The sequence below is a fragment of the Anolis carolinensis genome, chromosome 5, assembly GCF_035594765.1.
Source record: "Anolis carolinensis isolate JA03-04 chromosome 5, rAnoCar3.1.pri, whole genome shotgun sequence".
Classification (NCBI taxonomy): domain Eukaryota; kingdom Metazoa; phylum Chordata; class Lepidosauria; order Squamata; family Dactyloidae; genus Anolis; species Anolis carolinensis.
In genome coordinates, this window is record NC_085845.1 from 139926116 (window position 1) to 139940283 (window position 14168).

Sequence of the window (14168 nt, forward strand, 5' to 3'; positions counted from 1 at the left end):
CTGAGCCTCTACATCAGTGGTTCTCAACCTGGGTCCCCAACCTGGCCTTCATCTCCCAGAAAGGCCCAAAACATGTGGGGGTTCCAGGTTGAGAACCAATGCTTTACATAGTCCATCAAATAGCTCTCTTAAAGACTTGACTAAAATCAAGAGTTGATCCATCGATAGGTGCTCCACAAACAGGTTGCATGTGTTAATTTGGCCTTGATTATGTTAAGAACTGAACATGTGTTTTTAGGCAAAGCATTGCTATCAGGAGCCAGCTATATCTGAGCAGGTTTCCCATGATTTCATGAGGTTCTAAATTATATGGGGAATTTCATCAAGGATAGCAGGTTCTGTGCCGAGGACATTTACTTTTCAATGTGTAAAAGCAAAAATGGGGATGGGATACAATGGAGCTCGCACGGTAAGAGAGCACTCATGTCTTCTCTTCTTTATGTAGTATGTATCATATGAAATTGTAAACACTTGATCAGGGAGCTACCGCAAACCTTGTGTACGTTGCACAATGCATAGCTTCAGAAAACCAATTTCTCTCTCCATGATTTTAGCCATGAATTATGCAACTCATCTTCTTTTATTCAGGAAGAATGGCACAGAAATAAAAAGGGCCTCAAGTGGTGCAGTATGTTAAAGCAATGAGCTGCTGAACTTGCAGACCCAAAGGTCGCAGGTTCGAATCCGGGGAGCGGAATGATCGCCCGCTGTTAGCCCCAGCTTCTGCCAACCCAGCAGTTCAAAAACATGCAAATGTCAGTAGATCAATAGGTATCACTCCGGCAGAAAGGTAACAGCGCTCCATGCAGACATGCCGGCCACATGACCTTGGAGGTGTCTACAGACAACGCCGGCTCTTCGGCTTAGAAATGGAGATAAGCACCAACCCCCAGAGTCGAACACAACTGGACTTAACGTCAGGGGAAATCTTTACGTATCTCAGAAATGGTGCAGAAAGGGGTTGATTTAAATGGAAATAAGTCTACCAGCCTAGGGAGAAAGATGGTTGAGGTCTTGTACTAGTACAAAACCCATTCATGTGTTAGGGCCCTAAAAGATTGAAGCCTTTCTTATTACCTGGGATTGTGGACCAACCACAATTGATGATAGAATCTGACAGCACAAACAGAGTCCAAAAAAAAAAAAAGGAAGATTATCTTTAATGTAACAAGTATTCAATTGTATTCCACAATCTTTTAAACAAATGTATTCAATTCAAACCTATGGAAAAAGCATGGTCTCCCCGCTTAGCAAACATTAAAGATTGGACTTGTGTTTTAGAACATTCTTCTAGAAGGCTGAGTGTTGGGAAGCCTTTCAAGAAATAATCTAAATATATTTGAAGGCTCCTGGACACTGGCAGCAGCTCATGGACTATGCAACTTCAACAAAAGTCATTCAATTGTAAATTGACACTTTAAAAATCTCTGCATTTACAAAACTAGCACGTCACAAGGAAGGTGCTGTTTTAGTATTTCCCTGATATGCTCAGTTGGTTTGCAGAGGATGTAAAGTGTTCCATTTATACATAACACAACATGAATGCCCTATAGTGGGTCAGCTATGAGCATATTTTGCCCTCATTTAAGGCAAGGTAGAGGAACCTCTGCCCTTTGAGTACTTTTGGAATACAAATCCCAAAAGTCCCGGCCAACATGGCCAGATACCAGGGATGATGGGCATTGGAATCCAATACCTGAAGGTCCATAAACTCTTCACCCCTAATTTAATAATGAATACAATACAGAACATTTTATTTTTACTAAGATTGTTTATAAAACATTGTAAGCATAAAAGGACTACTGTATAATAATTAGTATAACAAATACCAGGATCCCTACATCTTATCAAAGTTTTGGAACAAGTAATCAAAAGGAGTAAGAATACAGAAGTGCTTAAGGTTTTAATCACAAGCCATCAGATGAGTAATGTCAAAATCTTTGGAAATTGCCTAGTAGTATTTTTGATTTTTGATTAAAAATGTCCCAGTACAGTAGAAATGCAGAGGACTTGAAAATATGGTGAAATGTGGCTTGGGTTTGGATTTCCTTCCCATTAGGACACCATTTTTTTCTTACATTCCACCGAGCAGAAAACCATTCCTTTGACTGGCATAAACTTCTGGCCAATGAGACACTTGCTACAACAGGAACACAGAAAGCACTCCGTGGTCGCGTGCCAGTTGAAGTTGTTGTAAGTCACACGCTGCACTTCTGGGTCAATTGCATTGTGGCAACCTTGGCAGATCTAGTGAGTTTAAAAAAGGGAGAAAAAAGCATTAGTTTCAACTTCTGGAAGACAGCAAAGCCTGCATGTTTGAACATGTGCTAATGTCAGGGCGATAGCTGTATTTATTTATTTACAGTATTTATATTCCGCCCTTCTCACCCCGAAGGGGACTCAGGGCGGATCACATTACACATATAAGGGAAACATTCAATGCCTTAACATAGAACAAAGACAGAGACAAACGCAGCTCCGAGCTGGCCTCGAACTCATGATCTCTTGGTCAGAGTGATTTGTTGCAGCTGGCTGCAGCTGACTGCTCACCAGCCTGCGCCACAGCCCGGGCTCTGTAAAATCAATTGTTACAATAAACCCAGTTGAGTTAGTCATTTTAGACTGTATCTAGAATCATAGAATCATAAAGTTGGAAGAGACTCAATAGCCATCCATTCCACCCCTTTGTCATGCAATGAACACACCAAGCACTTCTGACAGATGGCCATTCAGTCTCTATTTAAAATCCTCCAAAGTATGAGACTCCACAAATTTTGAGGTAGCATGTCCTACTATGGCTGACCCGAGATGATTTTAAAAATTGATTTTAAGTGGAGATAACTGTTTTAATTTTTATGTATTTATAGATTATTTAATGTTCCGGCATTGTATGCTTGCCATATATAAGTTGTTCTCTGCCCTGAGTCCCCTTTGGGGTGAGAAGGGCGGAATATAAATGTTTTAAATAAATAATAATTAAATAAATAATATATGGTCAGGAAAGTTCTTTTTAATGTTTAGGTGGAATCTCTTTCCCTGTAGTTTGAATCCATTGCTCTGTGTCCTAGTCTCTGAAGCAGCAGTAAACAAGTCTGCTCCTTCTCAATAGACATCCTTTCACATTCTTAAACACAACTATCATATCAACTCTTAACCTTATTCAGGCTAAACATATCCACCTCCCTAAGCAAAACTTGAATTATCTATGTTTCTCTTGTCTCTCTAGTAGATTCATACTCTGAATTTGCCTTTGAAATTGCTCTAGACAAGGAGATAGTTGGAGGTTGACTCTTCATGCACCTATTCAGTATAGATAAAAAAAGGCAAAATCTTTAGCTTGTCCATTCCTGCCCATTCTTTTTTATGTAGCTCTGCAGCAATAGCCATTATGTTGTGTATGTCTAGGAAGCCTCCACTTGGAGGCAGTATTGGGTAGATTAGAAACACTAGGCTTGGAGGAATATTCCTCTCTCAATATCATTTCTTCAATTCTAAGACACATCTCTAAAAACGGAGCGTGCTCTTGGAAACACAAATGTATCATATGTATTTTTATTGTGCTTTGCAGTCGATGCTGTCTTACAATTGAAGAAATATGGTAGTTCCTTAAATGCTAAAATAGACACACGAAAAAGCCAGAATGGAGTTACGGTGGAGAAAGTGTGACAATATGAAAGCACATGAGTGGCAAGAAAATGTGAAAAAGTACTCAAAGTAAATACATGTATTAAAAAACCCAATCCTTCATTCACATCTAATCTTTGTCTCTGCAAATATGCTGTTGCAACTCCGTTCCAGTCTTGTGGACACATCTTGACTAATCATAGAATTATAATATTTAGGAATCCCACATGAACAAAAGAGGCTTTTGTTAACGGTAGTTGACAAATCTTATGCAGAAGGCATTTGTAGTGGAACACTAGGCTACAATTCTGTGTCCTTACAGTTTGTAAAGAGTGTAACTAAACTCTATGGGATAAACTTTAAAGCATGATGGGATGCAACAAGTAGCCAGTGTGATGAAGCATTTAGGCTTAGCAACTGGCTCCTCTTGCCAGAGGCATCAGCTTCAATAACTTAAAACAAATGAGGAAGAAAAATATTCCTGTCCATGGATAGGATGCTAGTTGTTGACACCTTTACCCAATAAGAATAAGAAAACTAACTTCACGTGTCAACTTAAAAATTCTAGTCTATTACAGCAAGCCAGGATCAAGGCACCAGATCCCATCTGGATGCTAAGCAAGACTATCCCTGGTTAGTACTTTGATGAAGGACTGTCAAAGGACACTCAGTACTTTTGGGTTATATTTTCAAGTAAAGCAATAACAAACCACCTCCGAGAGGTCTGTGCCTAATTTTTAAAATGAAATTAATGGGGTCCCCATACCTCAACAAGAGACACAAAAGCATATACAATTATACATAGCATGAAAGTGAGCAAACATATATTTGCAGAGAAAAGTAATTTTTTTTAAAAGGCTAAGCTAGTTCCTAACATTATGTATGTATGTATTTATTTATTTACAGTATTTATTTTCCACCCTTCTCATTCCGAAAGGGACTCAGGGCGAATCACAGAACACATATATGGCAAACATTCAATGCCGTTAAGACACAGACAGGACAGGCAACAGTACAGATAGCGGTATATAAGTATTTCCCATCTTCGGCATCCTGGAGATTGTGCTAAATTCCAGTAACGGTGTGTGTGTGTGTGTGTGTGTGTGTGTGTGTGTGTGTGTGTGCTGTCACTCCATCCTCTATGTCAAAGAGCCTTGTTCACGCACTTCCTCGTTCACCACCATCTTTCTGGTATTTTCTTATGGTGACATTAAAATACCTTCCCGCTTAAGCAGTACCTATTTATCTACTCACAACTGTTTTCGATTTGCTAGGTGGGCAATGAGCTGGGCTGAAGGTTGGGCACTCACCCCCAACCAGGGCTTCAAACTGCCAACCTTTTGACTGGCAAGATTTATTGCAGCTGGTGGTTAACCTGCTGTGCTAAAGCCCGGCCTCAATGACCAGAAGTGATGCTATGTCACTTCCTGTCTTTAATAGTATTCTATTTGATCTGCCTGTTTTAACCATGTTGTATCTCGCTTGGAGCCATGAAGAGAAGTTGGTAACAAGTATTATTATTATTATTATTATTATTATTATTATTATTATTATTATTATTATTATTGAAAGGAAATGAAGCTATGGGGGTTCTGCTGGGTTTGGAGAGGGATTTTTGTGCACACTTGGGGACTTTGTGCAATTTTTGGGCTAATACCCCCTGAGAAATTGTACTTTTTAGTTTTGAGATTTAGAAGGTTTTGGAATATTGGCAGGAGGGTTTCATGGCCACCAAGTGACATCCAGTGGCCACACTTTCTTCATCTCTGTGAACACAATAACAGCCTAAATTATATTGAGAAGATGCCTGAAAAAAGAACATTGTGTCCTTAATATGCCGATTTTCTTAATGCAGGGATCTATGTGTTTTTATGGGCTATCATCTATTCACACTGGGGCTGGGACCCATATATCGTTGAGTAGCAGACCCTCAGTTTCAACCCATTCCTGCACTGTTTGAGAGAACTGGGCCATGGAAATGCTTCCTGCTAAGACTTCTCTGTTTTCATCTCTGAAACTTGCAGTGTCATGCACCAGCAAGTTCTTCAGAAAAAGAAGTGCTGAAGAAATATAAGGAAGTGTTTTCAAGCCAGTTCATTTCAGATAAAAGGGCAGAAGAAAGGGGGAAGGGAGTACAAAGCACTCCATTGCTGATGGGAAAGTGTTTTTTTTTAAATTAAAGAAAGACATTTGTTTAAAAGCTAACCAAGCAAATCATGAAAAGTCCTCATTATGAGAAGGAAAACCAAACAGCAGCAATATGTTAATAAACATCCATCTTTTAAAAATATATATAAATACTTAGAACAATAGAGTAGGTAGATCAAAGACAATACGGAGGAAGTCATTAAATGTGGACAAACTGATGTTAACTAAGTAACTTTTAATACATTAACTGCTCACGCTTTGATTCTACATCCTTTATAGCAGGGGCAGGGGAAACATGGTCCTCCAGACATTGGACTACAACTCCCATTAGCCCCAGACAACCCATAGAAAGCAATGGCAGGGGTTAGAGATCCGTATTGGAAGAGACATACTATCCTCATTCCAGTTAAATCAAAACCCAGAAATTGATATATGAGCATGAGAAGCAGGTTCAATTTTTTTTGTGTCAGGAGCGACTTGAGAAACTGCAAGTCGCTTCTGGTGTGAGAGAATTGGCAGTCTGCAAGGACATTGCACAGAGGACGCCCAGATGTTTTTGATGTTTTATCATGCTTGTGGGAGGCTTCTCTCATGTCCTTGCATCAAGAGCTGGAGTGGACAGACAGAGCTCACAGGATTCGAACCATCAACCTGTCGGTTAGCAGTCCTGCCGACACAAGGGTTTAACCCACTGCACTACTGGGAGCTCCTTTGTTACATTGTGTAATTATAGCAGGTTCAATGCAAGTACAGTAGAGTCTCACTTATCCAAGCCTCGCTTATCCAAGCCTCTGGATAATCCAAGCCATTTTTGTAGTCAATGTTTTCAATATATCGTGATATTTTGGTGCTAAATTCGTAAATACACTAATTACAACATAACATTACTGCGTATTGAACTACTTTTTCTGTCAAATTTGTTGTATAACATGACGTTTTGGTGCTTAATTTGTAAAATCACAACCTAATTTGATGTTTTAATAGGCTTTTCCTTAATCCCTCCTTATTATCCAAGATATTCGCTTATCCAAGCTTCTGCCGGCCCGTTTAGCTTGGATAAGTGAGACTCTACTGTATTCTACTTGCTTAAGCCAGTTGCTTTGCTTCTTCTTAGGTTGCAAGGGACGGAGAAGCATCCCCTGAAGTCCAAGAAAGACATTAAAAGGAAATGCACCAAATATCTCAAGACTTCCAGGAATAATGACTTGGGCACAAGAGGTAAGATCAACTACACTGTTTTTGCTGAAAGTACTCTCTCTTTCCATTGCCTCCCTTCATTTTTAAAAGAATCCTTGCAAATCTGAATGCACTCTTATCTAAATGAATGTTTAAATACATATACAGTAGAGTCTCACTTATCCAAGCTAAACGGGCCAGCAGAACTGTGGATAAGCGAATATCTTGGATAATTTTGGATAAAAATTCCTTGAATAATCCAGATCCTTGGATAAGCAAGTCTTGGATAAGTGAGACTCTACTGTATGAATAACTTGGCCCAACAGCTAGTAAAAGTATTTTCCCACTGTCAGTCCACTTCTTACTGTTTTCACTGCATTACTAAACACTTAAATATCATATTTTTCTTTAATCCTGACCACAACTTCTCAGAAGACTTTGCCAAGATTGCATAATGATTGATGCCTGCATTTAAAAAAATGATCTCTCAAAGATGTTTTTGCCTAATATAATATATCAGAGGACTTTGGGTATGTTCTTTATTTTCATGGAAAACTAGGCCATTTAGTATCAGTTTTAATTTGATCTCTGAATAAAAGGGGCAAATTTTGTGTCATTTAGGAAATATATTAATCTAGCGAAGACATAGGAAAGGTGCATTTTATACACAGAGAATGAGCCTCTTACCACAGCATGGTTCTTCACATAGCATGGTTTGCAAATAGGCTTCTCCTTGACCATGACGTAGATCTCTCCAGCCAAGATACAGTCGCAATCAAAACAGCAGAAATGTTTCAGATGCCAGCTTTGACCTTCTGCCTGGGTATACTCATTGCTGAATATAAGCTGCAGAAAGACAAGGATATCAGATGTGCATTAATCTAGCAGTGGGATTATGTTTCTGCTGTAACACTTAATAAGCCAAGGGAATCACTCTTGCTTTGTGGTCTTCTCCAGAACCAGAGAAGCTAGTGAAGTTCTCCTAAACCATACACAGCAGTTGGAAAAATCTACCTCAAAGTCTACCTCAAATGTACGGGTGAGTATTATGAGCAACTCAATCTGTCTTTCTCTTGAATTAAAACCTGAACAGAAGAACTATAAAGTATCCTACTCGGCCAGTTTTCTCCTTAACATTATGTTCAAATGAGAGAAGATCCCTCAAGAAGAAAAGAGAGTTGAAGTGGATGATGCTCATCTGATATGGAGGAGCAGTGTGGGCCTGGATCTTCCTCCTTCTTTTTGGGTTCCTACAAACAGTTCACAGGAGGCCAGGGGACCAATTTCTTTCTTGCCCAACAACAACAACAACAACAACAACAACAACAACAACAACAACAACAACAACTTTATTCCTATATCCCACCCCATCTCCCCGAAGGGACTCAGGGCGGCTCACATGGGGACCAAGCCCAACAATACATAATAAAATACAATCACATAAATACATTTAAAACATATAAACATTAAATCATAAAACATATAATACATTAAAACATACTCAAGCAATAGCTACTAGTCAGCTACTATAGGCTCCGTCCTCACAAAACAAGCCAAAATATTTCTGTTTTCCTCTGCAGTCCCCACCAAAATGGTGACAAAACAGTTATTTTCAGGTAGCGTGGGGTTTTGAGGTGCTTGTGGAGCATTTATGAATGACTAAAAGAAGCTCAATAGAGCAATCATATTCAATTTTCTTTTAGAGTTAGCAATCTTTGTACACCTATAGACACTAACTGATAATTTGGATGTTCCTGTTTGTCTTCTTCCTGCATTTCTCTGAAGCTATTTTCTCATTCTTCCTTACTCTCTTCCATGAGTCCATGTATGAGATTTTGAACATGCAAAGCTACTTTAATACCTTTTTACCAAGAAGGCTAAGCTAATTTCTTCTGCTTGTTAAATTTTCTCTGGCCCTGTCGAAACTGCCATACAATACACTTTCTTAATGCAGTTTACCTGCACGGAACTGCGTTATATGAGTCTGCACTGCCATATAATGCAGTTAAACTGCATTATGAAACTGGATTATATGGCAGTGTAGATGGGGACTATCTCTGTGGGAATGCTGTTCAGCTTCTAATTACTTTATTTGAGAGATTACTATCTCATACATTTCCCAACACAAAGAGTGTATTGATCGCAATATCAAAAGCTGGGTCAAACAGACAACAAAGACCATCATGACCTACCTGTCAGAGGCATCTGATTGGTCAACACCAATCACCGACAGCATGGATCCCTGGAATGATGAATCCAAGCAACTCTTATTGGCATGGGGGTCATCTCACTTACCTCGTCACATCCAGCACAGCGAGGTTTCTCGCTGTCGCAATAGTGCCGGCCACAGTACAGCTTGCCATTCTTCCAGAAATAGATCATGTCTACCAGAAGCTCATTGCAGGTACAGCAGACAAAGCAAGCGGGGTGCCAGAGCTTGTCATATCCGGCACGCTCCGCATAGACGGCTGGATCACCCTCTTTCATGTTCAATTTGCACCTGAAACAGGACTAATAGAAAATCACAGAATCATACAATACTCTCCAAAACACACTTTGGTTTCCAAAATAAGATTTCACTGAAATACATACAGAACCTTATAGGGCAGCTTCAAGCTCCTTTAGACAAGAAATGGATGACTTTATTATGAACCTTTCTTAAGACTATGATGCATACCACCACAGATTGGTTTTAATGTGCTTTTAATTATTAAAGTTAATGTTTTCTTTAAGAGGGTTCTATTTAATATTTTTTTTAATTTTTGTATCTCAGATTGTTTTTAGATATATTGTTTTATTGTATATTGTCAGATGCTTTGGGTTCCATATGGGAGGAGGGGGGAGGGAGATAACGAATGCAAATATATTATGAACGTTATCTGTTAACAGCATCTGGAAAACATCTTCATACCTCCAGATGTTGTAGGACTTTATCATTTGCTTCCATGGAGCTTGGGCCAAGAGGTAATTGAGTAAAAGAAATCTGGAGGGCCACATGTTCCCCATTCTGGATATAATTCAAGATATACTCAGATCGAAGGGTTAGAAGGGTTAGACGAAGGGTTAGAAGGCACGATCATCAAGTTTGCAGACGACACAAAACTGGGAGGGATAGCTAACACTCCAGAAGACAGGAGCAGAATTCAAAACGATCTTGACAGACTAGAGAGATGGGCCAAAACTAACAAAATGAAGTTCAACAGGGACAAATGCAAGATACTTCACTTCGGCAGAAAAAATGGAAATCAAAGATACAGAATGGGGGACGCCTGGCTTGACAGCAGTGTGTGCGAAAAAGACCTTGGAGTCCTCGTGGACAACAAGTTAAACATGAGCCAACAATGTGATGCGGCTGCTAAAAAAGCCAATGGGATTCTGGCCTGCATCAATAGGGGAATAGCGTCTAGATCCAGGGAAGTTATGCTCCCCCTCTATTCTGCCTTGGTCAGACCACACCTGGAATACTGTGTCCAATTTTGGGCACCACAGTTGAAGGGAGATGTTGACAAGCTGGAAAGCGTCCAGAGGAGGGCGACTAAAATGATTAAGGGTCTGGAGAACAAGCCCTATGAGGAGCGGCTTAAAGAGCTGGGCATGTTTAGCCTGCAGAAGAGAAGGCTGAGAGGAGACATGATAGCCATGTACAAATATGTGAAGGGAAGTCATAGGGAAGAGGGAGCAAGCTTGTTTTCTGCTGCCCTGCAGACTAGGACACGGAACAATGGCTTCAAACTACAGGAAAGGAGATTCCACCTGAACATCAGGAAGAACTTCCTCACTGTGAGAGCTGTTCGACAGTGGAACTCTCTCCCCCGGAATGTGGTGGAGGCACCTTCTTTGGAAGCTTTTAAGCAGAGGCTGGATGGCCATCTGTTGGGGGTGCTTTGAATGCGATTTCCTGCTTCTTAGCAGGGGGTTGGACTAGATGGCCCATGTGGTCTCTTCCAACTCTACTATTCTATGATTCTATGATTCTATGATCTTGGAATTCCTCAAAACAATGTCCCAATGTATAAATAAATATATACATTTACAGTATCATATTGCATTTTCTCTGACTTTGATTGTGTATGTTTGATGCCCCACCTTTTAGCAAAATGGATGTGAAAAATAAACATAATTATTATCAGTATGTGTTAGCTCCCAGGGCTTTTTTTGCAAACTACCAGACCCACATTTTTTGCTTTAACATGGAAGTTGCCCAGTTTTGGTAAAATACCTTTTGATTTTGTTAATATCAAAAGTAACAAAAAGACACATAGACCCATATTCAATATAGAATAACATTGACCATGAGTTGTGTTTTGTAGGGCGAGAGAAAAAAATCCCATGGCTTGTTTCCAATAAAATCAAGAGCTACTGTTTTAGTGCTTTTTAAAACTAGGAAAGATATTTTAGGACTTTTACCTTAGAAGGAAAGATGGAAAATTAAAGAATTATATGAAATCAGCACCTGAAAGGATTTTGGCAACTGTGCGATTTACTAGCCCTGTCAGAATGATCTATTTGATGATGCGGAATGCCTCTGTTAAAAAGTTTGTTTTAAACTTTAGTGCAGTGCTTCTTAGGCTTTTATATTTTGGGGAGGAGAGGCTTAAAAAAATACCAGAGACCAATACCATATCTATGTTCTGGAAGTTCACTTTGGAATGGCAGCCAATGGGTCATGAACTGACACCTGTCCACAAATGGCACCTCCTAAGTGAGGTGAAGTGGGGTGCTTGATCCTTTTAACGATGTGGATAGCTCTCTTAGTTTTCATATTTGTTATCTGTCCCATGAGTACCAAAACCTATCTAAGAAGCTCTCAAGTTTTTTTGCTTTAGATGACTATACAGACAACAATTGAGATTGAATGTCCTAGGTTTCTGTGATACAGCACAGTGGTAGCCATCCCTTCTCCATGACTACCTTGGTATTTGTTAGAAATAGCAACCTTCTCAAACCTCCACTAGTAATTTGTTTGCTTACTGTATTGTGTATGTATATTTTGGTATACAGCTTTCCCTTTTCTCTATGTTTCTTGAGGTTGTGGGAGGGGTTGCAGATCATATTATCTGGGACTATTCTGAGCTGAGACTCCATTTTAGAACACAGAAATGCTTTAGGCATGAGATGCTTCTGACTTAGGCTCCATTAGAGCATAGAACAAGATACGATATGTAGACTTTGGACTGTTAAGAGCAAACTCATGTTGCTCTTAATTATAAGAAAGATGCCCTGAATTGTCTGCACAGAGAAACTACTTCAAACCTATCTAAAACTGGATTGACAAGTTATGTGCCTGTATGCTGAATACATGAAGGTTGCGAGTAAACCAGGTATGTTACTTTTAACAAAGTCTACTTTATTTTTGTCTCTTGAGAGCATGATATAGAAACAAGATAGGTTATGGGAGAGGTAGATGGTTTTTGGGCACTGAAAAGAAACACTTCTGAAACTGCTGTTTTTGGTGCATTGGCATAATCTCTGTTCCTAACAGATCAGAGACAACTAGGTTATCAATCTAACAACTGGAAAACCAAATTGCCTTGCAATTGTATACCACTGAAGAGAAGAGTTTATTCAAATAAACTTCTCTGGAAGTTCATACTTTTACAAAAGGTTATGATTTTCAAATGGTTGTGACTGCCATTATTCTCCAAAAGGTTATGGAGATTCTGGTTTTCGAAAAGGTTATGATCTCTAAAAAGGTCATGCCTTTCAAAAAGGATCATGCTGTATTTAAACAGAACTTCCATCAGTTTCAAAATTGCCAAGAAGCAATAGCAGAGTGAAGATCTATGGCTTATGTTTTAGAATCAACAGTGGAATAAAAGGTCAACACTCATGTAAATCCCGCTGATTCAATGGATCTCTTCATTTGAGCTAGGTATCAGATTTAGATCTATAGTTCTCTGAGGTTGGCAAAGATAATTTCATAGATCCATGCCACTGGGAACCTTCAGTGAGCAAAAGGCAAAATCCATGGGTAACACTGCTTCTTTTCAGGTATCCTCACTCACTTTTAGAGTATCCATAGTTTAGCAATATCTCCCAATGAACAAACAGCACCTTGTTTAAACACCAAACTGTGGTTTATCAAAACGGTATTTATACTTCCTGATCTTGACTTGTTTTAACAGACCATGGTTTAAAGTAACCAGAATGCCTGCTTGACAAATAACAAGAAACTTCAATTTAAACCAGAAAACAGATGTTCAATTGGAAGAAAACTGGAGAAGGGAGGACTGCAAGCCTCACAAAATCATCACAAAATACTTTCCTGTGGCACTGAGTTTGGCAGGGTCAGGAATCATATGGCCCTTTGGATATTGTAGAATTGGAAGTCCCAGCATTCCTCACATTTAGTCATGTTGTCTATGACTAATAACATCTATTAGGCCATACAATTCCCTCTCATGGTTTAGCATTATATCTCAACTGGACCTGTGCTGTTTGTGGCAGGATGTATTGTGGTGTCCCTATCTTGTTATCTCTACAGTTCCAGCTAATGGTAAGTGAAGCCATGATATCTCTGGTGTTTTGTTTTTTTTTTGTTTTTTTTTTGGCAGAGACACTTTTCTCCATTGAAATTCACAGTGGGGGTGAAGAAACAAGACTTGAGATCTTTCTTGGCTTCCACTCAGCATGTTGCTCCCTCCCTTCTCATCTACGGAGGTTTGTTTTCCTGCAGGGTTCATTGGTTTTTCACCTTGAAATGAAAACATCGCTACTGCCACCACAGTACTTCTTCTGAAAACTAATGGCCTCTGTTTAAATATAGCACACTCATGAAATATCTCTAGAGAGACATAATATTGATCTCTATGCAGGTACTGAGTCTGTCATGTTACTATAAGAGGTCTTGGATAGCAGATCTATGGCTATCATCTAAAAAATGGAATAGGTTTACCCCTTGTTACTTTCAAAGGTAAAAACAGAAACTAATGGGTAGAAATTGCAAAAATTGAGGTTTTAGCAAAAGATTAGGAAAATCATCTCCATTTGATCATGGAACAGCAGGTTTGCATGAGATATTTAAGCAGAGGATTGAACAGACAGCTGCAAAATCTTGGGGGTGGGGGTCAGTAGTGTTGGAATAGATGTCCTCAAAGATCCCTTTTAATCCTCAAAGCTAGTGATTCAAAATACAGCAAGCCCTCTATACCCACAAATTCTAGAAAAAATTCTAGGAAATATACAGGTGCCTCAAAAAAAAGTTCCAAAAAGCCAACCTT

General features: G+C 39.3%; 1 protein-coding gene across 2 annotated transcripts in view; it reads right to left on the reverse strand.

The window, feature by feature from the left end:
* Positions 1–1138: 1138 nt before the first annotated feature.
* Positions 1139–14168, reverse strand: part of tes (testin LIM domain protein) — a 46053-nt gene continuing 33023 nt past the window's right edge. For both annotated transcript variants that reach the window (XM_003221211.4, XM_062982405.1), the window contains exons 5-7: positions 9244–9459; positions 7636–7794; positions 1139–2247 (exon numbers count right to left, since the gene is read on the reverse strand). In XM_003221211.4, coding sequence (XP_003221259.3) covers positions 2056–2247; positions 7636–7794; positions 9244–9459 — 567 coding nt within the window. In that variant the 3' untranslated portion in view covers positions 1139–2055. The remainder of the gene's footprint in view (positions 2248–7635; positions 7795–9243; positions 9460–14168) is intronic.